This window comes from Podarcis tiliguerta (assembly GCF_965153285.1).
Source record: "Podarcis tiliguerta genome assembly, chromosome: 16".
NCBI lineage: Eukaryota > Metazoa > Chordata > Lepidosauria > Squamata > Lacertidae > Podarcis > Podarcis tiliguerta.
Window position 1 is genome coordinate 32187290 of NC_139549.1, and position 26691 is coordinate 32213980.

At 45.4% G+C, this 26691-nt stretch overlaps 1 protein-coding gene across 7 annotated transcripts in view; it reads right to left on the bottom strand.

Annotated features, from left to right (window-relative positions):
* The window catches only part of GOLGA3 (golgin A3), a 49303-nt gene extending 22612 nt beyond the window's left edge, over positions 1-26691 (bottom strand). For 2 of the 7 annotated variants that reach the window (XM_083418088.1, XM_083418087.1), the window contains exons 1-11: positions 26316-26673; positions 20204-20554; positions 18205-18477; positions 15853-15965; positions 13383-14056; positions 9678-9789; positions 7486-7792; positions 5794-5996; positions 4019-4156; positions 2456-2617; positions 90-458 (exon numbers count right to left, since the gene is read on the bottom strand). In XM_083418088.1, coding sequence (XP_083274214.1) covers positions 90-458; positions 2456-2617; positions 4019-4156; positions 5794-5996; positions 7486-7792; positions 9678-9789; positions 13383-14056; positions 15853-15965; positions 18205-18477; positions 20204-20324 — 2472 coding nt within the window. In that variant the 5' untranslated portion in view covers positions 20325-20554; positions 26316-26673. Of the gene's footprint in view, positions 1-89; positions 459-2455; positions 2618-4018; positions 4157-5793; positions 5997-7485; positions 7793-9677; positions 9790-13382; positions 14057-15852; positions 15966-18204; positions 18478-20203; positions 20555-26315 lie in introns of all 7 variants that reach the window. The other 5 variants (XM_083418091.1, XM_083418090.1, XM_083418089.1 and 2 more) reach the window with 5 other exon arrangements.

Genomic DNA, 26691 nt, shown 5'->3' on the forward strand with positions numbered 1-26691 from the left:
AGGTAAAGGTACCCCTGCCTGTACGGGTACCTTGTTGATGATTATAAGTGCATAAAAGAGCAGAAATGCAATTAAGAAGAGTGTATTACCTGGCTTGACTTTACAACTATTTCTTGTCTCAGCTGCTCCAGAACATCTGATGCTGCCTCAGTGCTCTCTCCTAAATGTTGGACTCCTTCCTTGAGTCCTTCTTTGCCAGCTTTTGCTACCTGCAGAGCCACCTCTAGGACAATCTTCTCGTTCTGCAAATACTGGATAGTGTCGTCTTTTGAGGTGGCTTCCCCCTGCAACTCCGTCAGCCTGGCCTCCAGCTCATCATAACGTGTCTGGAGGTCGCCCAGTGACTGCTCTCGGGTCTGTAGAGTCTCCTGGGTGGCGGTCAGCTGCTTCATGAGGTCCAGCTGCTCCTGCTGCAAAGCCGCGACCTGAAGATCTCGTTGATGCAACGTCAATTTCAACTGGATAGAAGGAAAAATGTGTTAGGGTGTTCTCCCATTATGAATGCACACATCACATACCCAGCACTTAAGGTCTACAGAGTGGGAGTGAGGAACCCATGAACCCTCCAGATGTTGCCAGACTACAGCTCCCATCATCTTTGACTGTTCGCCATGCTGGCTGGGGCTGAATGGAACTGGAGACCAACAACATGCAGGCAGGCACAGGTTCCCCATCCCTGAGCCTAGAGTACTATCACCTATGGCAAAGGTAGCCAGCATGGTATCCCGAGATGTTGTTGGAATACAACTCTCAACATCTATGACTACTGGTCATGCTGACAAGGGCTGGTGTGAGTTGTAACCCAAAATCATCTGGTGGGAACTAAGTTGGCTACCCCAATCCAAGGGATTAGGTCAGCGGCAGGAACGAACCTTTCCTAGGGTTGCATTCTATGGAAGTCAAGGTGCAGAATTCAGTGGCCAGGATGCTCATCAGAGCAAGATTGTTTGAGCATATTACACTGATCCTGATCCGACTGCACTGGCTACCAATTAGTTTCCGGGCCCAATTCAAAGTGCTGGTTTTGACCTATAAAGCCTTAAACGGCTCAGGACCACAATACGTCAAGGACCACCTCTTTCCATATGAACCTACCCAGACCCTGAGATCATCTTCTGAGGCCCTCCTTCGTGTGCCTCCTCTTCAAGAGATTCAGAGGGTGGCAACACGAGAACAGGCCTTCTCTGCAGTGGCTCCCCATCTGTGGAATGCTCTTCCCAGGGAAATTTGCCTGGCGCTTTCATTACACACCTTTAGGCACCAGGCAAAAACGTTCCTTTTTAACCAGGCCTTTGGTTGATCTGATTTACATCCTATGCCATTTTAAAATGTGTTTTTTTGGGGGGGGGGGGCGCTATTAGGTTGTTTTTGTTTTTATTATGTATTTTGTGGTTTTATATTTTGATTTTATTCTGTGAACTGTCCTGAGACCCCTGGGTACAGGACGGTATATACATTCAATCAATCAATCAATCAATCAATAAGGTGTAATACGTTACTGTATATAGGAAACAAAAGAAGTAATAAAAAATACAGTTAAAAATCCTACAGCATCTAGCACAGTGCATTGCAATTGCTACAATAGACAAAAAAAACCCCTAAGTGGTCCCCCTAGACCTGCAGCAATTTTCATGCGGCTTGGAGTAGGGGGTTGGAATTTGAAACCAGTGTGGTAGGCAAACAAGGATGATGTGGAATGTAGACGTGTAATAGATGGGGGACGCGGGTGGTGCTGTGGGGACGCGAGTGGCGCTGTTGTCTAAACCACTGAGCCTTTTGGGCTTGCCGATCAGAAGGTCGGCGGTTCAAATCCCCGTGACGGGGTGAGCTCCCATTTCTTGGTCTCAGCTCCTGCCAACCTTGCAGTTCAAAAGCATGCCACACAAAAAAAAGTGCCAGTAGATAAATAGGTACCACTCCGGCAGGAAGGTAAACGGCGTTTCTGTGCGCTGCTCTGGTTTCAGTGTTCCGTTGCGCCAGAAGCGACTTAGTCATGCTGGCCACATGACCTGGAAAAACTGTCTGCAGACAAACGCTGGCTCCCTCAAGCCAGTAAAGCGAGATGAGCGCCGCAACCCCAGAGGTGTCTACAACTGGACTTAACTGTCAGGGGTACTTTACCTTTACCTTTTAATAGATGGGGGACTCTAGGAAGCAGCAGTGGTGGGAATTAGAAAGTGAGAGAAGAACTGTATTCAAATAAAAATGTCCTTTGTTGCTACTACCAAAGGGCTGGTTGACGGGTGGAGGCAGCTACCTTATCCTCACAGCTGGCTCGTCATGATCAGCATTTGCCTTCCAACAGAATTTTCAAAAGCACTTTAAAAAGAACTCCTGTTTGCTGGATTGCATCTCCTGCTTCCAGTTTTGTTTCTCTCCAGTCGTAAGATGCAAACTAGGAATAGGCTTTTGCTAAGCTTTCTGTGAAAAGCTCTGCTCTACCAGCTGCATATACCTGTTCTAGCTCCTGCTCCAATATTGCTGCAGAATCCGCCATTTTCTGAAGCTGCTCCTTCTCATCCTCAAACTCCTCCAGTTTTCTCTGCAAGTCCTCTTCCACCATGGTCTTAGCCTCTTGGATCTGCAAGAAGGCTGCTTCCTGGTCTAACATGTCAGCCTGTCAGGGAGAAGCAGACAATTCTAATGAGTGAAAGAGGAAGTGGCCAACACAATCCAGGCAGGAGTTTTGGGAATCAAACAGCCAGTTCGTCATTCTCTTAATAAGTTATGTAACCTTAATCAAGATTGCTGAGCTCTGAAGAAATGACTCTTCAGGCCAGTGTTGATGTTAGGCTGTACATATGGTTGATCTTCCACTTATTCATCACCCCAAATATTTTTAAAATTAATTTAAACCCCACCCCAGATACCCCAAATCAGTCCAATTACTAAACCCGGTACCCCAAATTAATTTCCCACCCAGATGATCCAGAACTTGCTCCAAAAAAATCACTCACTTACCACATTACCCCCTCCAAATTCAATAAATAATGTGCATTCTGATTTCTTTTGGGTGGTACAGGGGGCAGGGGAAGTATTTTACAACAAGGTTGTCCTATTATTCATTTAACAAATATTCAGACCAGAGGGCAAGCTAGCAACTGAACAGCCACTGCTAAGCACCATGTGCTGTACTGCAAACTGAGACTGCAAAAGCCCCTGGGAGGTGATCTGAGTTATTCAAGCCCCTTCGCCACAAGAAGGCAGTGATCCATGGCTGTATGGGATACGATCAAGCCAAAGCACTCATTAAGCAATGTGTAGCAGACACAGAGCGCCAACTGGATCTAGCCAGGACCCCAACTTTTATGGCCAATGAATCCGTCAGGTACTCTGCCTCCCCCATGGCGTATCTAACTAATTTTGAAGTCCCTAAGCACCGGAGGGCCTTTACCCTGGCACAATGTCGTGCCCTCCCCTCAGCTGTCATTGAAGGTCGATACAGGAAGATTGCTTACTCGGAGAGACAATGCATGTGCTTCTCCAGTGCCTATACTATAGAGACATTTGTATTAGCCTCAGCTCCCCACTACTTTGGTTTATGAACTTAATATGTTCTGGAAGTCCGTTCCTAAACCAGAGCATTCTTAAACCAAGGCGTGCTTTCCCATAGCAGCGCGGGACTCAATTTACAAATGTAACACACTCAACAGGAAGCAGAACATGTTCTGGTTCCAAGGCAAAGTTCACAAACCAAAACACCTACTTCTGGGTTTGCAGCATTCTTAATCCAAGTTGTTCATAAACTAAGCTGTTCTTAAACCAAGGTACCACTGTACTCCATAAGTACCCAGGGCGCACAGGACTATTCTATACCACTCCCCCACCCAACAGCTATTTTTAAGAAAAATCATCCCAAAAAATGGACATTTTAGCCATTTCTGCCCAGACACTGCTTCTGACTGCAATATTCTAAGCTGACTGCAGTATTCTAAGCTATTACAATTCTGAAGTTTTAGAGATCCCCATATTACAGGAAGTACTAAGAGAGTCCAAAGAAAATTCCTATGAAGTTTACCTCAATATTTTGCAACTGTGTAGCTATACGCTCCTTCTCTTTGATGGACCTGTGCTGAGTCTCCGTTAACTGATGAGAGAGTGTTACGTTCTCCAACTTGAGATGTTCCAACATGCCCACCTGGGTCATCTGACCAGCCTGTGAAAGGGGAAAGAAAAAAAGCCATACAAAATGTTGGTTAACAGCAGTTCAAAGGGGAAGGGAACTGAACCAGTTGGGTTAGGATTCATGTCCTCTGTTCCGAAGAAATATACAAATATTTCCTTTTATTGGACATGCTTCAGAGACCCTGCTCTCAGAGCCATCTCACGATATTTGAGAGATGGGAACAATGGACAGGGCTTTCTTTGTGGTGGTTCCATGGCCTTGGAATAACATCATGATCAACATCATGATCAAGGCTCCCTCTCTGAGTGTCTTCTGCCAGAAACTGAAGACATTCCTTTCCAGTGGGCCTTTCAATGCATGGTTTTAGCTGCCAAATGTTTGAATGACATCAGGACCAACGCCAGATACCACCGCTCCCAATTGACTGTATCTGGACAACCATCTCTCACCTTCTTAAGAAGCTGGGATATGCATGAATCTTTTCCCTGCCAGCACAGCTTCTCTGCTCCTCTCTTCACCTAAAGCCATGATTAAACCATGAAGCCTATAGTTCCTCATTTTGTCCAATCTTGGAAATGCGTTACCAGCTTTGGAAGAAGCCACAATATTAAACCATGGTCTGTTGATGATTTTAATGCCCAACTTGTTCCAAAGCTGGTAACCATAGTTTCCAGGGTCACACAAAACAGGGAACTATGGTTAATCAGATGTTTCCCTGTCTAATCATGGCTCCTGACAAAGGGAGAAGGGGCTCTCATTTTAATTAAATTATCTTTGGGGTGTCCAACTAGGGTTGCACCACATCTTAGGTTTCTAGATGGCAAGGCACCAATTGTCTAATTCCATAGTGGCCTAATTTGGCCCCAAGTGTCAAATACACATGGAATCACAGAATGGCAGAGTTGGAAGGGACCTGGAGTGTCAACTGGCCCAACCCCCTAGATTGCAGGAATCTCAGCTAAAGCATCCATGACAGATGGCCACCCAACCTCTGCTTAAAAACTTCCAAGGAAGGAAAGTCCAAAACCTCCCAAGGGAGACCATTCCACTGTTGAATAGCTCTTGCTGTCAGAAGGTTTTTCCGTATGTTTGGTCGGAATCTCCTTTCTTCTAACTTGCAGAAGAAAGGAATATTTATGTATGTCTATACCAAGGGTTTCCAATTTGGTGCTCCTCCAGATGTTTTGGGTCTACAACTCACACCATGCTGCTTGAAGCTGATGGGAGCTGGAGGACAACACATTCGTTTCCCCTGATATATATATAGTTATACATGCAAATAACGAAGCAATGGTTTATTGAAATATGTTGTGTGTTGTGGTGGAAGACCACCAGGGCAAATCACCTTTCAGCTGCTAAAGCTCAATAGGTGCGTCCTGGCCAAGCCTCTCAGCCTAACTTACTGGGGAATGGGTGTAGCTCAGTAGAAGAGAACCTGCTTTGCATGCAGAAGGTGCTAGGGTTCAACCCCTGGCATCTCCAGGTAGGACTGGACAAGAACCCTGCCTGAAATTTTAGAGAGCCACTGCCAGTCAGTGTGCAAACTACTAAGACAGCTGGTCCATTGGTGCAACTCAGTATAAGACAGCTTCCTCCATCTCAATTACAAGATATTATGCGCGCACCGAGAAGTGCCGCAGCAGCTAACAAGGGAGAGTCCCCCTTACCTGTATGTTTGCCATCTCACTCTGCAGCCTAACCCTTGCCTCCTGAGCCACAACCAGCTGCTGCTGGTACCAGTGCCGCACTTTCTGCAGCGACGCAATCTCTGTTTGAGACGACTTCAGCTTATTGGTCAACGTGGTGCGGTCCAGTTGCACCTGCTGGAGCTGACTTTGCAACGAGGAAAGCTGCTGTCGGAGATCATGAACTAAGAAGCCAAGCGAAATCATTCGAAAGGTTATGAAGGTCGATCAGCAGCAACGATCAAGCAAGAAGCATCTAATTTTACAGACATTTCCATCGCACCTTTAAAAACAATTACTGTAGTTCTTAAAAGGTAAAGGTAAAGGACACCTGACAGTTAGAATCATAGAGTTGGAAGAGACCACAAGGGCCATCGAGTCCAACCCCCTGCCAAGCAGGAAACACAATCAGAGCACTCCTGACATATGGTTGTCAAGCCTCTGCTTAAAGACCTCCAAAAAAGGAGACTGCACCACACTCCTTGGCAGCAAATTCCACTGTCGAACAGCTCTTACTGTCAGGAAGTTCTTCCTAATGTTTAGGTGGAATCTTCTTTCTTCTTCTTTCCGTTGCTCCGTGTCCACTTCTCTGGAGCAGCAGAAAACAACCTTTCTCCCTCCTCTATATGACATCCTTTTATATATTTGAACATGGCTATCATATCACCCCTTAACCTCCTCTTCTCCAGGCTAAACATGCCCAGCTCCCTTAGCCGTTCCTCATAAGGCATCGTTTCCAGGCCTTTGACCATTTTGGTTGCCCTCCTTTGGACACGTTCCAGTTTGTCAGTGTCCTTCTTGAACTGTGGTGCCCAGAACTGGACACAGTACTCCAGGTGAGGTCTGACCAGAGCAGAATACAGTGGCACTATTACTTCCCTTGATCTAGATGCTATACTCCTATTGCGAACGACTCTGGGGTTGCAGCGCTTTTTAAAATTACTGTTTTTCGATTACCTGTTATATGCTTTGTTGCAGTTGTCAACTGCAATAGAAGCCTCTCTCTGACTATAGGAGAGCTGCAGAAGCTGCAGAAAAGGGCAACACAAATTTATGATCGCTAAAGTTTTATTTTTTTAAAGCTCCTCATCGGTCTTACTTTTGCTTTAATGATGATGGTTTTATAGATTTATTTGCATCTATCTATTTGCTTGGTCCCTGCTCTTGCCAACCTAGCAGTTCCAAAGCACGTCAAAGTGCAAGTAGATAAATAGGTACCGCTCAGGCGGGAAGGTAAATGGCGTTTCCGTGCGCTGCTCTGGTTCGCCAGAAGCGACTTAGTCATGCTGGCCACATGACCCGGAAGCTGTACGCCGGCTCCTTCGGCCAATAAAGCGAGATGAGCACCGCAACCCCAGAGTCAGCCACGATTGGACCTAACAGTCAGGGGTCCCTTTACCTTTACCTTATCTATCTATCATCTATCTATCTATCTATCTATCTATCTATCTATCTATCCATCTATCCATCCATCCATCTATCTATCATCTATCTATCTATCTATCTATCTTTAACCCATTTGTAGATTTTAGCTGTGTTTTCTCTACCATTTTATTACTACACTGCTGGGAGGCCTTTCGGATCAAGCCATTTAATAAATATTTTAAATGAATTTACAAAGCACCGCTTGATAAATAAAGATTGTTAGGAATAAAGAGAGCAGCACCTACTCACCTGTGCTATCCTTGCTGAGGACACTTTTCTGCATGTCTTCCACCTTCCCCATCAGTCTTTGGTACTGCTCTTCTGCCACCTGCAGGTCATTGTTGGAGGCAGCCAGGCTGGCATTCTTGGCCTCCAAGGCAGTCTGAAGTTCCGCCATGGCTCTTTCCAGGTCCCAGCAAGACTGCTTCAGAGTGGCCACCTCCGAGTTCAGCGAGTCTTGCTTCTGCTGGCTGCTCTGACTGTGCTCCATCTGGGACTGAAGCTTCATGTTCAAAGCAGCAAGCTGGGTTTGCAGTTCCGTCTTTTCTTTGAGAGCCTGAACAAAAAACAATGATTTAAAAAATAATAATTTTAAAATGATGGTTTCACAAGGCACCGGAAAAATCAAATGAGGTTCAAAGGATTCTTCAGTACCTCCTTAAAATCCAGCTTTTGCATAATCTTCTACTAATGTCACCTCCACCCCACCCTAACTCCTCTACAATCTCTTTTCTCCTCAGTGTAAAACTACAGCTTGCAACCCCACAAACTATTTATTTTATTTATAGCCTGCCTTTCTCCCAGTACGGAACCCAAGGTGGCTCACAAGATGCAACAGAATTGCACACCAATCCGTTACAAATATTGAAGAACAATTAAATAAGCTATCATATAAAAAAACCAACACCAAATCAAAACAACTTAGAACCATTTACGCCACCCACAGTTAGAAGTAAAAGGTAAAGGGACCCCTGACCATTAGGTCCAGTTGCGGCCGACTCTGGGGTTGAGGCGCTCATCTTGATTTATTGGCCGAGGGAGCCAGCGTACAACTTCCGGGTCATGTGGGCAGCATGACTAAGCCACTTCTGGTGAACCAGAACAGCGCACGGAAACGGTGTTTACCTTCCCGCCAGAGCGGTACCTATTTATCTACTTGCACTTTGACGTGCTTTCAAACTGCTAGGTTGGCAGGAGCAGGGACCGAGCGACAGGAGCTCACCCCATCGCGGGGATTCGAACCGCCGACCTTCTGATCGGCAAGTCCTAGGCTCTGTGTTTTAACCCACAGCGCCACCCGCGTCCCTTCACCCTTAGAAGACCCTGCCGCAAAAGCCAGTTAGTGGCCAAAGGCCTGTGGGAACAAAACAGTATTTGCCTGCTGGCAAAAGGAAAACAAAGAAGAGGCCAGACGAGCCTCCGGTGGAAGGGAGTGCCACAATCTGGGAGCAGCGATGGAAAACGCCAACTCTCATGTCCTCCCAAATGTGCCTATGAGGCTGGCGGAACTGAGAAAAAGGCCTCTCTTGAAGATCTCAAAAGCTGACAGGTTCACAAAGGGAGATGCTGTCCTTCAGACAGCCTGGAATCAAGCTGTATAAGCCTTTGTAGGGAATAACCAGCATTCTGAATTGTGCCCAGACACAGACATGCAGCCAGTGGAGATGTTGCAATAAGGTACTGCAGTAAGGTTCTGCAATAATCTGCCTGCAGCATCTTGGACCACTGAAGTTCCTGAACACTTTCCAAAGGCAGACACACATATAGTGTTTTAGAGTATACCAAATAACAACCACAACAGCAACAACAACAACCATAACAATAATAATTAATTTATATGCCACCCATCTGACTGGGTTGCCCCAGCCACTTTGGGCGGCTTCCAACAAATTAAAACATTAAGCACAGTAAAACATCAAACATTAAAAACTTCCCTATACAGGGCTGCCTTGTGACTAAGGCATGTGTCCCTGTTCCCAGATCCGACATCTCCAGGAATGGGTGCATATTGTGCATGGGTTTTAAATATGCAAGCACACTTCCAGCTGCTGCCGAAACCTGGGCATCTACACTCAGGGTTGAATCTAGGAGTACATCCAAGCTGCGAACCTGAGTTGTCGGAGGTCAACCCACCCAATACAGGTTGAATCCCAATTCTCTGATCTGCCTTTGCACCAACTAGGAGCACCTCTTTCTCGCTTAAACTTCAGTTTGTTCACCCTCAGCCAGCCCGTTACTAACACCAGACACTGATTCAAGCCCTGAAATAGCATTCTCACATTTAGATGAAAAAGAGACAGATTGGTGTCATCAGCATATTGGTGGCACCGAACCCCAAAACTCTGGACATCCTCTCCCAGCAGTTTCATATGAAGGGTGCCCATTCCTGCTTTAAGTAGCCTCAGTAACATCCTGTACAGAAGGGGTGACGTCATTTGTACCTCATTGGCTTCCAATGACAGCGCTTCAAGCTGCCCTTCGAGACGCATCTTCTCTTTGAGGACCTGCAACATTTCGTCATGCGTGCCTGCGATAGAACTCTCCATCGATATACTGGGGGGAGACAAAAGCGTGCGCACACTTTATCAATGTACACGTTGTGCCAGTGGCATACATGGTTATTTCGCAGCTCATGATATCGTCCCTGTTATTTTCTTATTTGGAGCATTTGTACCTGGCTGTTCTTTCAACAACAACAAAAAGGCTCCCAGAGTGGCTTACATACAATGAATTAAAACAAGACAGTCCCTGCCCACTGGTTTACAATCGAAAAGATTTGACACAAAAGGAAAAGGAGGACGGGAGAGGGGAGAAAAAGCAAAAGCAGGGACCAGTTCTTAAATTAAGTGATAGCCCCTTACTGAAATACCACCAGGATGGAAAGAGCACAAAGGCAGGAGCAACATGAACCAGTCAAGCTTGCAAAAATCTATCATTTGCCCGACAATAAATGCTGGAAATGTAAAGAAACCGAAGGCACATTTTTTCACCTTTGGTGGACGTGCCCAAGGATTAAGGCTTTCTGGGAGATGATTTATAATGAAATGAAAAAGGTATTTAAATATACCTTTGTGAAGAAACCAGAGGCATTTCTCCTGGGCATGGTTGGCCAATTGGTGTTAAAGAAGGATAGAACTTTCTTTATGTATGCTACAACAGCAGCAAGAATACCTATTGTGAAGTATTGGAAGATACAAGAATTACCCACCCTGGAAGAATGGCAGATGAAGGTGATGGACTATATGGAATTGGCGGAAATGACTGGCAGAATCCGAGATCAGGGAGAAGAGTCAGTGGAAGAAGATTGGAAGAAATTTAAAGACTATTTACAGAAACATTGCAAAATTAATGAATGTTAGAACGATGCTGGGTTGTTTAGCAGTAATGTTAAGGAATATGTAAAAATGGATTGTTAACGGGTGATAATTTAAAACTATAATATATTAAGATAAAAGAGTAGGATAAAATTAAAGAGGGAAAGGATTTGCTGAATTAACCAACTGAATTGGAATACAAGAAGGGGAGGTGTGAGGAGGTCAGAGAAACAAGTAAATGAAAGATAAATTATGGAAATACTGATTTGTTTTTAACTGTTTTTATTTTGTATTTTCTCTTTCTTTTTATTTTTCTTTATTTTTTCTAATTTTTGTAATATGTTGAAATGTCAATAAATATCTTTTAAAAAAACAACAAAGGCAGGAGCAACATGATGGAGCTGATTTTTCAGCAGAGCTGAATGGATGGGCCTTGTTTCCCAATAGATTCTCCATAGAGAATCTCCATGAGATACTAAGGCAATCTGATTGTATTCCAACCCTCCTTGCTGACATGCCGCCGCTGCTGCTGCTGCTGCTGCCACCACACCCCATGAGTGCAGCTGCCATTTGAAAACATCAAAGTGACACTGCATCATGAGCCTGAAGCGGGATGATGGCACAGGATGATGACAACGATGCAATGTGGGCCATTGCTGAATGCCCTTGGGAACTCTTTACAGCCAACCTACACTTGCTCAGAAAAATTAGTTCCTTTTGAGCATGATGGAGAGTAGATTTTCTGAGCCCTGCAAATGGACATTAAAAAACAACAACTATGGGGTGTTTAATATTTTTATTTCATTCAGATAACTTTCGAGCCAAAAAGGATACCTAAAAACTGGCCATCCATTTATAAGAAAGATGGAAGGGAAAGAACAGCAACCACAATCGGCACTGCAATATTGACCACTTGCTAATTCTATACTTGACCTGAAAGAGATGGGCACTGAGAATGTTAGAAGAATGCTGGAATGAAGTTATATGGTTTTAGCAGAAACATTATAAGGAATTAAGTGAAAACTGATTGGCAATGGGCCAAAGTGGAAAATGTAAAGTTAGATTGTGTTAAGATTAATTATAGAACAAAAATTTGAGAAAGATGGAAAGGATTTGCTGAAATAGCTATGAACTAGAATACAAAAAGGGAGGTGTGAGGAGGTCGATGAAACAAGTAAATGAAAAGTAAGGATATGGAAACATTGGATGTGTTTTTTTAAAAATTTTCTGTTCTTTTTGTGGCTTTAATTGATTGTTAAATTTTTAATGTGTTTTTTGTTGTCTTTCCCCCCCTCTTTTTTCTGTAATCATTAAACTTCTAATAAATATTATTATATATAAAAAAAGAAAACAAACTCCCCCCCCCCAAAGAAAAAGAAAAAGAAAGAGATGGGCACTGAGAAACTCATTATAGTATCATGGGTGAGTAAGCTTCTGAGAACCAACAAGTAATCCCATTCTTAAAGGGGCTAAAGTGGATAAGTGCATCTAGGGCAGGAACCCTTGCGTCTCGTTAAGTGCTAAAAGCTGGAAAGATCTGTGCATGGATTAAATACTTAATGGGTTGTGTGAGAAAGATGCTGCAAGGTTCATAAACAGGGGGACACACTGAAGGTCCTCTTCTATGACAAAATGCTGAATGCGATTCAGTCAACCACCTGACACGGAAAGAGGTCAACCCACAGGGGCGGTCTGGGTGCATATTGTTCACTTATTACTTAAGGCAGTTATAGCCAGCCCTTTAGGCAAAAAGGCACTCAGAGTAGCTACATACTGAGTCACATCATTGGTCATTCTGGATCAGTATTATCTAGACTGATTGGCAGCAGCTCTCCCAGGTTTCAGAAAAGGAGGCTCTCCCAGTCCTACCTGGAGATGCTGGGGATTGAACTGGCAACCTTCCGCATGGCAAGGCGGTCATTCTACCACTAAGCTACAGCCGGTCCCCAATGCATTGCAACTACACTTACTCCATGTATATCTCACCTTTGTTTCATGATGGATCTCAAGGCAGCGTACATGAGGGATCTATAGCTTTGGGAAGAACTGCAAGCCCAGTAGCAGAGTGTAACACCTTGCATGATGAAGGTCGCAGGTTCAACTCCTGGTATTCCCAGGTAGGGCAGGGAAAAGCTCCTGCCTGAAAGCCTGGAGAGATGCTGCTGGTCAAAGCAGACAATGCAGGATGAACGAGGGCCAATGGTCTGACTTGGTAGAAGGCTGCTTCCTACCTTCCCAGGGAGTCTCCCACCCAAGCTGCTGCCTACTAGCCATGATGGCTCAACACTGCCTCCAGGAATCAAAGGCAGCATATGTCTCTGAATACCAGTCTCTGGGGAATGGTAGCTGTGATCATGCCCAGCTTGTGGGCTCCCCAGGAGGCACCTGGCTGGCTGCTGTGGGGACTAGAGGGGCCTTTTGGTCGGACCTATCCGGACACTTCTTGAGAGCTGCTGTCAGTCAAGGTAGGCCAGGGATGGGGAGAACAGAGGCCATCCAGATGTTCCTGGACTCCAACTTCCATCAGCCCCAACCAGCATGGCCAGTGGTCAAGTGTGATGGACGCTGTAGTCCAACAACATTTGGAGGGCAACAAGCTCCCCATCCCTGGAGTGGACAGCACTGAGTTTGATGGACTTGCCAACCAAGTCAGCACAGAGCGCCTTCATATAACTGTCCAAGCTAATGCTCTTCACAAGCTGACTGCACACTGCAGAAGACGCCACAGCACCTTTCACAGCAGAGACAAGTGGTATTCCTTCGCAGACAAGTCAAGGCAGGAAAATATTCCCTGGAGGTTCAAAAGTTTGAAAGCCGCTGCAATGCACTTACCTGCTGGAAATGCTGTCCCTCCTGCTTCTCACTTCCCCATTGACTTCCTGATCGTCGGGATGGTGCTCTGTCGCAGCAGCAGCCTGCAACACTTCCCTGATGGAAGGAAACTGTCCAACGGCATCCAAAGGGACCTCCTGGCCATTTACGGTCAGCGAAGTGCCCTGCCGGCTTTCGGAATTGAGCAAAGCGCCATAGGGCCCCCTTCCCGATAAACTACTGTACGTAGAACTGTCGCTCTCGTTGCCGTCCAGCCTCAATCCTACTTCACTTCCGTCAATATCAGAGACGCTATCTCCGGCCAGGGAGGAATTCTCCAGCCGGTCATCGGGATCAGGGGTTAGCCTGATCTCAGACACAACAGATGTCAGGCTGCTTCGATTCTGCTTCAGGGAGCCACTTGGTGAATCAAGCGGAACATGCCCTTCTGCATCTTCAGTTCTATAGTCTGCCAGAGACCGGATTCTACTTGACCTGTTAGATTTAGAACTTTTCCTTTCTTTTGATTGTGTCGGAAGCCCCAGGCTTCCCAGTTTTGGTCCCCGCGGGACGCTGGTTCGCAAGAATGAGTATTCTTTTGTCATAGACACAGTGCTGGCCCTCGGCAAAGTCTCTGGATGGAACATCAGCTCAGGATCGAGGGTACTGGAGGGACGGCTTTTAGCTGTAGACTGCTTGGACAAGAAAAAGAAGGTGACAAGCAGTAGCATAAATGGAATGCAATTTCTGATCACCAAAGTCTTTTATTTTAAACCAATCAACGTCATGTAAACAAATGGAAACCATCATAGAATGGCAACCAAGGTTTCTTTTTGAGGTTCCTGAATGCAAAAGTCAGTCTCCTCCTTTCAGTGCGAGAACTTTAAATGTAATACTTCAAGTTTATATTTAAATTTAATATTTAAAGCTACAGCTTATTCTTCCTTCACCACCAGATTTAGGGATGGCAAACATCCCCGCCAAATCAGTATGGTTAACACATCAAAATGGCTCTACCTGAACAAACAAGTGTCAGGCCCATCAGTTTTGTGAAAGATCCATGGGTGGACATCAGTCTGGTTTGCACATCACACAAAGTCAAACCATAGCTAAGAACGTGGGCTCTGAGAGGGTGAATCTCAGCTACTCTGCTCCTCCTCAGTCATTCTGCTATGTGCTGCACTGAGCTGAGCTGAGCCATGGCATGACATGGTGTGTTGTTTGAACAACATGCTACACCAAACGATGGCTTGGTTGAGTGCAGCAGGCGAACACACAAGGAGACCACCCATTCAAGTTAAACCTTGGTTTGGCTTAGTGTTTAGTGGGAACCAGGACATTGATTTGAGCCAAATGCTGTTGTTTTCAGTTATCTGTGATTGTATGGAACGGAAACAGGGAGCCTGTGGCCCTTGAGATGTTGCTGGACTGCAACTCCCATCAGCCCCAGCCAGCATGGCAAATGATCAACGACGGCAGGGGTTGAGAGTCCAGCAACAGGTTCTCTATTGGCACACCAGAGTGAAAGTCAAAAAAGCATCAGCCTCAATGGCAAATTGTCCGCTAGCTTTTAATATAGATGGGAGGGGAAAGTAACCTTCTAGGGCACGCACACTGTATATGCTCAGAGAATAAAGAGGGTGAATGCATGCTCACTACTTAGCACACTACTGGCATGTCCATGTGATATGGTAGTGTCATCTGCCACCCAACACAGAGTTATGGCTGGGGCTAGCCACAGCACTTCCAAACTCAGGGTACTGCAGTTAATTATAACTAGAATTAGTGAAAACAAGCCAGGATCAAACCATAGTATAGTCGTACCTTGGAAGCCAAACAGATTCCATTCCGGAAGTCTGTTCGGCTTCCAAAATGTTCGACAACCATGGTGCAGCTTCCGATTGGCTGCAGGAGCTTCCTGCACGCAATTGGAAGCCACAGAAGCTACATCGGGCGTTCAGCTTCCAAAGAACGTTCGCAAACTGGAACACTCACTTCCGGGTTTGCAGCATTCCAGAGCCAAAATGTCCGACTTGCAAGGTGTTCAGTTTCCAAGGTACAACTGTATCGGATCCTGGCTTAATGACCAACAAAGGCTTTAAACAAACAACAGTTCCTCGGGTTTAGATGTCACAAGGAACTGTGGTTTGTGTAAAACCATAAGCAAGAGCTTCTGCAGAAGATAGGGGAATGATGGTTGCATAAGCCCAATGTTCACCACAGCTTGTTCATATAGCAAGAGAACATGACATGGCTATCTGTCACTTCTGAATGGGGCCCGTTCTCTGTGAAAGCTGCTACGGCGCCTGGCCTTAAAAAGGGCTGAATGGAGATATGTAGATCACACTGCTGCAATGACCCCCTCCACAAACGGAGTCCACCCCACAGCATCACCTCAAATGATGCTTTGCAGCACCAAGGAGCAGTTTACAGGATTTCCCAAGTCATTAGAATTCATAAACACCAGAGAAACCACTTGCTAGGCTCTTACTCTCTCCTGGTGCCTTTTTACACGATACTGTTTGAGCTGTTCTTCAAGGCGCCTTCTTGCCTGAAGTCTGATTTGTTCTTCCTTCTCTAAAGGGAGAGAAGAATCGGCTGAACCTACAGGATGAAAGACAGGTTTTATGTATTTAGATGTGTGTGTGTCTATTACTAGGCTGGGTAGAAATGTATGTTTCTTAGCAAAAATTAGGGGGAAAGTAAAAACAGCAAGAGAGGCAGAAAAGTGACAGATCTTTCATTTCAATTACTAGACTGAAAGGTTACATGCTTTTTGGGGGGAAATGAAGTTAATTTAGTGAGAATCCAATGAGGCTTCTATCTACCAAGGCTTAACAGTACCCATTCTGTACCCTGCCCGGAATGGGACCCAGTGCCTCAGACACCAACAAACAAAGACATTTTGGGATGCACTGTGAGATTGTTAACAATTGGTCATGGAGAAGATGCAGCTCAAGGGAACAAGGACATCAATTCCAGCTCTTGGGTTTGACTAGTCAGCAGGACTCACCTCAATGTATAATTTGGTTACATCTGAAGATTCTGCTTGCTTTAAATTGGACACAAAGCAAAGCAAATTGGACGCAAAACAAATTTAGAACCCTCCATTCTTACATCCCCACAAGGGTCTGGTCAGTAGAGTCTCCTCTTACAAATGAGGAACTGAGGCACTGTGACAACCTCAGGTCACTGTGAGCTGAGCAGAAGCTTGGATCCAGATTCCCAGGCTTCTCCTCCAACTGGCTATCCACTGAAATGCATCATCTCCCGAGATAAGTTGTTCATAAAAAGCTAGCTTCAGTCCCGCTTATATGTGAATTCTGTAGAAGGACTGAGCTGGGCGATGCCAAACTTATTTCCGTAACTCAAGGGCTAATCAACATGGTGGCCTCCAGATGTTGCTGGATTCCAATTCCCATCAGCCCCAGCCATTGTGGCCAACAGTCAGGATGATGGGAGTCCTGCAACATCTGGGGGGGGGGCATTATAACTACCCCTATCTCACAACTTACTACAATATTCATGCAGATAAGCAAAGCATGCGGTTTTAGCCAGGTGAGCGTGCAGCTGAAAAAAGTGCCCCAAACCCCAACGCCTTGTGTAAGCACTGATATTAAGAGTGCACAGTTTAGGATCCACAGCTCTTCAATCAACTTGTTAACAGCTCCCTCCAGATTAAGAATACTGCCTGTTGCGGAACCCTAATTGCCATGTTTTTATTGGGTTGAAGGAACGGGGGTGGGCAGCCACAGGACAAGTTGACTGAACTGTGGTCTCGCGGTTAGATTTGAAAACGGATTATTACAGTCACTCTCAGTGGTGACATCCCACTTGTAGAAAGCTCTCCACAAGGAAGGTTTGTCTGACCTTGGCAAAAGTTTCACCCCCAAGTATTTTAATTATGTGCTTTTCTTCCCTGCCAATTGATTTTTTTAAAAAAATGCTGCTTGTTTCATATTTGTTTCATTACATTAACTTTTAATATTATGGACCATTTTAAAAGGTGAGATATAAATGCCCACAAATAAGTAACTAGCTAAACCTCAAGTGTTTTGGGCTTTTATCTAAACAGGTGATGTTGTGCAGGGTTACAGGCTTGTAAGTAAGTGCAACAAACAGTTATCAGCCTGCAAAAACATATATACGTACTAATATATGTAGTCTATATTCTCATGCTGGCCAAGGAGAAGATTCCAGTAGAAAAAAATATAGCTTTCTACCAAGTAGGCAATTCATCTCTCCTCTGCCAGCACTTTTATTCACCTGCATGGATTTCCTGGTCACCCATGGCAAGCTGTTAAAATACAAGCCTGGCTTTATACAACATAATTATTCTGAATTTGCACTTGTCTAACTGGAAACGGTGTTTCCGTGTGCTGCGCTGGCTCGCCAGATGCGGCTTTGTCACGCTGGCCACGTGACCCAGAAGTGTCTCTGGACAGCGCTGGCCCCTGGCCTCTTAAGTGAGATGGGCGCACAACCCTAGAGTCTGTCAAGACTGGCCCGTACGGGCAGGGGTACCTTTACCTTTACCTCTAACTGGAATGCAAAAAGAAAAAAAAGGAAAGCAATAAGGGTCCTTTGTTTTTAACAGTGTTTTAATGGCAACATTTATTCAGCCCAACAATGTTAAGTAAAGTAAGTGTGTTAAATACAGAGTCACAAGCACCAATTGCCACAGAGCAAAATTACAGTATCAGATCAAGCTTTTTTGAAGTGATATTTGGAGACAGAGTCTGCAGAGGCCAGGAGAGTAATGGAAAGTGGGGGAGGGAGCTTTTTTTTTTTTTCTTGGAGCAAGAGAAAAAAACAGGGGGCTCCGCCATAAACAGATGCTTACACAATTTGGTTTCTTGCATGGGAAGGCTTAGTTTGAGGGACTGCAACGCTTCCTTCCTAAGCACTATGCCCTCAGCACTAGCTCCCTGAGGCGACTTTAGGTTGTCATGGAAACCGGGCACACCTGGAGCTGGTACTTCCCCACGTGGGCTGCCGTTGGGGTCAGAAGAGACAGGGTAGCGAGATGCTGGTCCATTCGCACATGGCACCTCGCTGCTGTTTGGAACCAGGCATTCCCCTTCAGCTGGCGCTTTGCTGTCATTTACACTAGTCACTGGAAAAGAGCAGAATATTGGGTTGCACTAGGTTCACATCCCTTACAAACTTAGGGGTGGAAGGATGGGTCTCCAGTCTGTTTCCCGTTCCTATAAAGAGAGGATACCCTAGGTCTTTAAAGCATCCCTGCTATAAGAAATACAGTGGTGCCCCGCAAGACGAATGCCTCGCAAGATGGAAAACCCGCTAGACGAAAGGGTTTTCCGTTTTGGAGGTGCTTCGCAAAACGAATTTGCTATGGGCTTGCTTCGCAAGATGAAAATGTCTTGCGATTCCTGGGGGGTTTTTCCGCTCCTCACCCCCTTTTTCTAAGGCACTAAGCTGCTAATAGCCTTTTAGCAGCTAATCCGCTAATCCCTTAAGCCTTTAATAGCCGCTAATAGCCGCTAAACTGCTAATAGAGCTAATCCGCTAATGGGCTTGCTTCGCAAGATGAAAAAACCGCTAGACGAAGAGACTCACGGAACGGATTCTTTTCGTCTTGCGAGGCACCACTGTACCTTGGCAAAGGCCCACCTGGTTTGACTAGCCTGGGACCTTTGGCTGTTCAGAAGAAAAGCACTGGGAACACAGGAATCTGCATTATACGAAATCTGGGCATTATCTACCCTGACTGGCTGCAGCTCTCTGGGTCCTTCAAGCAGAGCTCTGTCAAATTGCCTGCTCCTGACCAGACCTGCTAGGACAAGGATGGGGGAATTCAGGCACAGGGGCCTAACGCAGATGGCCATCTGGTCCTATCCAGCAGGGCTCACCTTATTTGATTCAATTGGGTTATTTAATTTCCATATCACTTAATATATTAAAAATATGTCTCAGCGATGTACAAAAAACTAAAGCAACAAACGACAACTTAAACAAAATATTACAAAAATACACAGCTACAAAAAATGTACATTAAAAATTAAATATATATTCAGTTTCCTTCTGACACACCACTACCCTCAGCCTCTGGATTCTCACCCAGGGTTTAAACCAACTCTCAGCTCACCAAGCACAGCAGTGGTTCTCAAACTTTTTTCTCTGTGCCACCCTTTCGGAATGAAAATTTGCTTGGAACGCACCAAATTTATCAATTGATGCTCTTGCTCTTTGAAATTAAAAAACACAAACAACGCTGACCCCAAACTCTACATACATTAAACATAATAGAAACACCGCCACCCGACCCCACCCCCATCCATCTTCCCTCTCTCCACCCCCCCTTTCTTTTTTCTTTTTTCTTTTTTCTTTTTCTTTTCTTCTCCCCCTAATGCCTCAACAAATGAAATGGATTTGTAAAAATGTCACATGGAAAAAAACAACAACGAGGCATTACACTTACTTTTGTAAAACAAGAAAATCCTTAATAAAAACAAAAACAAAAACAGATACTATACTATACTATACTATACTATACTATACTATACTATACTATACTATACTACACTGAAACATTTGAATTTTTCTTTGATGGTCCTTTAATCTTCCTGCCACCCTTGTCATCCTCTCCTGTCACACCAGCGTGGCACGCCATGCCCTTTGGGAACCACTGCACTAAAATCTCAAAACGAGGAGAGATCCTGCAAAGAGTGGACATCACCTGTGTTCTCTTGACAGGCCCAAAGTGGGATGGCACTTCCTCAGGTTGTCCACTGCCTGCCTTATGTCCTTACCCTGACTGCACTACCTTCAGAAACACATTCCTCGCAGCAACACAAATCTGATCTGCAGAAACAGCTTACCGTGAAGGCCATCTCCTTCTGCTGGCCGCTCCAATTTGGCCTCCATCTCCACAGGCTGCTCAGAGCTGTAGGGGCCCCCGTTGCTGGCTTGCTTCTCCAGCAGGATCACCGAAGAGTCCATGGCAGATGCTATTAAGATGCAGGGGAAATGTTTCCCCAGCTGAACAAAACTCACTTTTCAAGAGAACTGCCGAGTCCTGGTTCTATCCATCAGAAGAACTGCCAGCAAGGAGACTGCGCAAGAGGACACAATACCAAGCTTCTCATCTGTAGTTTTACAGCAGGCAACTCAACTCAGTCCAAGTCCGGTCAGCAGGCAGCTCAGGATTTCCACGAGATCATTACAGCAGCCTGAAGGGGGGGAAAGCAATTACTAAGTTGCGTCACTCTCTAGAGCAGGCTTCCTCAACCTCGGCCCTCCAGATGTTTTTGGCCTACAACTCCCATGATCCCTAGCTAGCAGGACCAGTGGTCAGGGATGGTGGGAATTGTAGTCTCAAAACATCTGGAGGGCAGAGGTTGAGGAAGCCTGCTCTAGAGACAAAAAGGCATTTTATTTTTTGTAAAACAACAACAAAATCCCCATTCTGTTACAGTGGAACAATCACATGCACTACTTAAACCAATAGTTAACTGAGTCTCTTTATTTGGACCTCATATAGGGAAAATGGCACCATCCATACACAAGAGGGAAATAATAGCTGGCTTGGCAAAACACAAAGGTTTCTGGAAGTAGGAAGAATTTTTTTGGGGAGGAACCATAGGGAAGAGGGAACCCCAAAACAGTCTAGTGAGGGAATACACATACTCAGCAGCCCTATAGCATGTCGGGGAGGGGTTGGTGTTTGTGTTGGGAGGGAGAACAGAAAATGGAGAAAGGGAAGGAGAATGGAATGGAGTACAGTGGTACCTCGGTTTACAAACTTAATCTGTTCTGGAAGTCCGTTCTTAAACCAAAACCGTTATTTAACCCAGGCGCGCTTTCCCTAATGAGGCCTCCCGCTGCCAGTGCCCTTCCACCGTTTGGCTTCCGTTCTTAGACCAAGGTCAAGTTCGCAAACCAGGACACTACTTCCGGTTTTGCAGAGTTCGTAAACCGAATAGTACATAAACAGGGCTTTCTTAAACCGAGGTAACACTTTATCTTGGGAAAGATTATGGCTGGCTAGCTGCAACTCCACACTGCGACATTCTGTTCTAGATCGCACTTGTGTCCATCGAAAACCCAGATCCAAACATTCTTGTTGCGCTCTAGCATGTCCCAGACACAGAACCCTTGGCAGAACTACATGCAGATGAAGGGGCAGGAAATGCCTTACATGGGATCCACTGCCACAAGATATGTAGGTGGCCACCAAGCCGCCTACAGGAAGCCCACTAGCAGAAACATAGTTCAGCAGCACCTCTCCCCAGTGGTGATCCCATTAACTGGTATTCAGAGGCATCCTGAAGATGCCGACCGAAGAAGCAGAGCTTGGGCTTAACCTCCATTGATTTGTCTACTCTTTTAAAGCCATCCAAGTTGGTGGCCATCAACTTGTGGGTGTTAATTCACTCCTATAGAGTAAAAAAGCAATACAATTAATGGGGAAATCTGCCCTCTCTTCTGAATTCTGTATGGCAGGTCCATCATAGGCAGGGATCTTATGGCTGACTATTTGTTTAGAAGAAGAAGAGTTTGGATTTGATATCCCGCCTTTCACTCCCTTTAAGGAGTCTCAAAGCGGCTAACATTCTCCTTTCCCTTCCTTCCCCACAACAAACACTCTGTGAGGTGAGTGGGGCTGAGAGACTTCAGAGAAGTGTGACTGGCCCAAGGTCACCCAGCAGCTGCATGTGGAGGAGCAGGGAAGCGAACCCGGTTACCCAGATTACGTGACTACCGCTCTTAACCACTACACCACACTGGCTCTCTGTTTATTTCATATCTGTCTCTCTATCTACTTATACATACACATACAAATTTTCCAATTCCAAAATCTCAAAGTGCTGCACAATCCATACAAAAATAATTAAAAAAAGCAAACAACCCAGATCATCATAGAACATAGTTGCAGCAACTATAGCAGCCAGAAGCAACAATAACAAAACACCCTCCTTGAACTTGACTCGGTGGCTAATTGGCAGTGCAGGGGTTGTGCAGCAGATGCCCCACTGAGCAACCTAGCTGCAGCTTCTCAAGGGTAGCTCTTCACAGAGCACATCGCAGGAATCCAGTTGTGAGGTTACCCTCAAGGTTCCTAAACATGAGTCACAACAGCTTAGACTATCCCAGCCCAAGAATGGTCTTAATGACTGGGTGATCATTATCATAGACCTCTGGCTTCTTTAGATGTTGTCGCACAACCTCCTCTTTAAGGGTGGCTGGAGTAATAATGCATCCACCACTCGCTTGACCCACCTGCCTAACCTGAATGATGGGGAAGAACTGGGAGGACACATGATACATCAAATAGCTACAAGTGTTGTGTCCACAATCTTAGGCACCATCAACTGAAAGTAGTACCACAGAACTCAATCTAGCTCAGGGGATCTCAAACGGTGGTCCACGGCAAGCTTCATTCAGACCGTTCTGGGTCTGTGAAGAACAGTGGGAGCAGCAATTGTGGAAGGTGAGAACAGTGCATTAAATATCAGATTTTTAATTGTATTCTTATTGCTCTCTCTTTTTCTTCTATTATGTTTTATGGTTTATTATGGTATTGTATTTTATATTGTACTATACAGAATTCGAAATGCAATATAAAAGAATACAATACAGAAAATGAAAGAAGCCATAAAAATACAATTTAAAAATGTACAGCTTCTGGCACAACACATTACAATTCCTGAAGCAGGCAGAATAAACTTTTTAAGGGTCTGCCAAGACAATTAGCAACCTTCAAGAGGTCCACAGTGGAAAAGGTTCGGGAACCACTGGTCTAGCTTGACTGGTAGTGGCTCCCAAGGGTGAAATTGTGTCTATTATATGCCACCTGACCTTTTAAAGTAGAGATGCCAGGGATCAAACTTGGGACGTTCTGCATGCTAAACAGGTAGGCTCTACCACTGAGCTACAGTTGCCCAGGAGGAAACAGAACCAGCTCTGATTTTTGCAGGTGTTCAGCTTGCGTAGTAGCACAACACTCCCAATACTTAAACAAATAAGCTTCTGATAAAAGGGCACTCCCTAGAAAGCAATGTTTACTTAGCCCACGTGTAGTATTCAGAGCATACCAGCATTACTCTATGTAAAGAAACAGCTAGAGAAATAAGCAAAATCATTCTAAGTGACCAGGTGGCTTGATATGACCCACTTCCTCACAAACTCAGCTTCCCTGCTCTCCGTTCCTTAGATGCAATAAGGAAATAATAGTTACTTGCATTACAAGGTTATTGTGAGGTTTACATGGTAACATATATGAAGCACCTAAAACTAAACGCATACCAAGAATGAACAAACAAGGTACAAAAGCAGCCAACATAAGGTGCCTCCAGTAGCTCTTTAAAGCACAACCAGAGTGTCGAATGTGCAGCTATCATAGGACTGCACTAAACAACCAGATTGGAAACAGCAGCACAGAGCTGTATCTGGAGTGTAGATGGTGAAATGAAGATGTAAGAAACAAAGCACCAGACAGGTGCAAGTCCCAAGTAACCCACCCACACAGGAATTATGAGGTTACTGTGCATGAAACATATATCTGTACACTGACGGCACTAGCTGGATCAGAGCAATAACAAGGCTGCCCCTTGCAATAGGCATAAACTATTTTCATTTGCAATTTGTACCACCAGTTGCCTTTTATTTTCACCATTCCCACTGACAGCTAGACTATTTTATCCTTCCGTGCCCAGACAGTTTCACTTACAGGACTAAGCACTTGTTTATTGAAGTCTTATACATCTGGCAGAGCAACCAACACTCATATCATATTGCAGACGAATGAATTAGGACAAGAGTGGGCTGTGAGGAGGGTTCACTGCCGTGCAAGGATGGTCAGATTGAAAAGAGAGACATGATAGCAAAAGTTGCATTGGAGAGGAAAGAAGAACCATGGAAATCAAATGCAACCTTTAGACCAGCAGAGTTTAAGCATCCTACTTTAAAGGGAGCCTTTCCTCATCAACTAGTTCCTAAGGAACCTCTGGGATACCGAAGAACCTGTGGCCCTCCCGCTGTTGTTGGACTACAATTCCCAGCATCCCTGAACACTGGCCATGCTGGCTGAGGCCAATGGGAACAACAGTTGGCGGACCACATGTTCTCCAACTCTGTTTTAGAGAGATCAGATTGAATGAGAAGATAGATCATGCACCAAAAATAGCAATCCCTGTTGAAAATAATAGAGCACTATTATATGGCTTTGTTGTTTAGTTATGGTTTGTGTGATCAAAAGCCTTGCATACTCATACTTTTCACCAAGAATTAAAAGATCACTGCCATTTATAAATATTTTAAGTCTCTGGGACTAAAGCAGTTACTGTTGTCTAAATGTAAATGTAAATGTACCCCTGCCCGTACGGGCCAGTCTTGACAGACTCTAGGGTTGTGTGCCCATCTCACTCAAGAGGCCGGGGGCCAGGGCTGTCCGGAGACACTTCCGGGTCACGTGGCCAGCGTGACATCGCTGCTCTGGCGAGCCAGAGCCGCACACGGAAACGCCGTTTACCTTCCTGCTAGTAAGCGGTCCCTATTTATCTACTTGCACCCGGGAGTGCTTTCGAACTGCTAGGTTGGCAGGCGCTGGGACCGAACAACGGGAGTGCACCCCGCCGCGGGGATTTGAACCGCCGACCTTTCGATCGGCAAGCCCTAGGCGCTGAGGCTTTTACCAATTGAGGTGAGGGTACTGAACAAAACAGAAAAACACAGGCTTTGTATCATTAAACCAGTAAAGTAGGTTTTCAGGAAATTTAGAGTAATTTTCATAGAGTAACTTGCATCAAAATGTTTTCTGGTGCTCTAGGGTGATCTAAATTTAGCATTTTACTCAACTGCTGACTCCCAAAAATTCACTCAGACCTAAGGCTATGGTCTGAACCTCAACAGGCTTGGATCTGTTGGGAAAAGATCTTTTTTCCTGAATGCCCAAGAACCCTGATGAACATTACCTCAGGGTTCATGAATGAAGAAACTTGAGGCAGAAATGCAATGAAAAACCAACAACATACATTCAGCTCCGATACACTCAGACTTCCAAACACCGAGTTCCTTTCCATCCTAAAAGTTAACACTTCGTTCCAGCCGGGCACAGAACTCGGCCAAAATCTTCTCATGGAGCAACCTTGGGCCTGTCACTCAGTTTCAACCTCTCAGAGTTGCAATGCATATAAAAAAAGGGAGGGGCCATGCACAGTGCCCTGAACTCCTATTCAGAAGGCAGGAAAAATCACATATAAGGGCATAAATACATCTCCATTGCTCAAGTCTCCATCCTCTTCCTTTTAGCCAGCTGCATGCCTCTCTCTTACACACAGAACACACACTACATTAGATTGTTTTTGTGCAGAGATCTAAGAAGAACTTCAAAGCACATTATTATTATTATTAATTTCATTCCAGGCTACATAGTTCTTAGGCTGCAATCCTATGCCTACCTTCCTGAGGGTTAAGTCTCACTGAATTAAGTAGGGCTTACTTCTGATTAGGCATGCATAGGCTTGGGAATCAATATCTTAGATCTTTAAACATATTTATGCCACTGAGCATTCGATTGTTTCCTTAAAATGCACAACATCCACTATTGCATCCTCTCCTTCATATGTAATACACATAGACACACACACAAAAATAGGATTGGTCTGCCCTAGAATTCTAAACACAGTACCAGAGACCATTCCAAATATTTCCCAAAATACATTATATGCACTAATATGTTTCCTCTCTCATACTACATAGACACACAGAGAAAGACACAGAGGCTCCCCTCCCTCTCCAGCTCAGCTGATCTCCTCCACCCTCCTCCTCCTCAAAACAAACATCTGCCTGCCACCTCCAGCTACCACTGCCCTCCCCCCTGGCAGCGCCCACCAACCCCAAGACACCCAGCTGCTGTGGAGGGGCGGGAGTCAAGCCAATCCCCCCTCCCCCCACCCACCCCGAGCCAGGCCCCATTCCCTCCCCACTGACCTGCCCGAGCTGGACTCCCATGTTTTCTCTCCCTCCCTCCTGCCCGAGACGTGGCGCTGCTACAGCATCTCCAGCCCAGCCAAAGGGGCGCGACGTTTTTTCCCGTCCCCCCGGAAACAACCGCCCGGGTTGTTGGGCCGAGAACCGTCGGCGCGGGGCTAGGTGTGTGATTATCTCCCCTTCCGCCGGCAAAAAAGCACCTCCCGGATCCCGCCCCCGTCACGGTGCGCCAAAGCTCGGAGGAAAAGACGGAGGTGGGGGTGGGAAGGAGGGGAAGGTTAGAAGTCAAAACAAGGGTGGGGCCGTCCCGAGGGCGGAACCAGGAAAGGGGTTCGGTGTTTCCCCACCACCGCTACGCACACGGCGGCGGACGGTT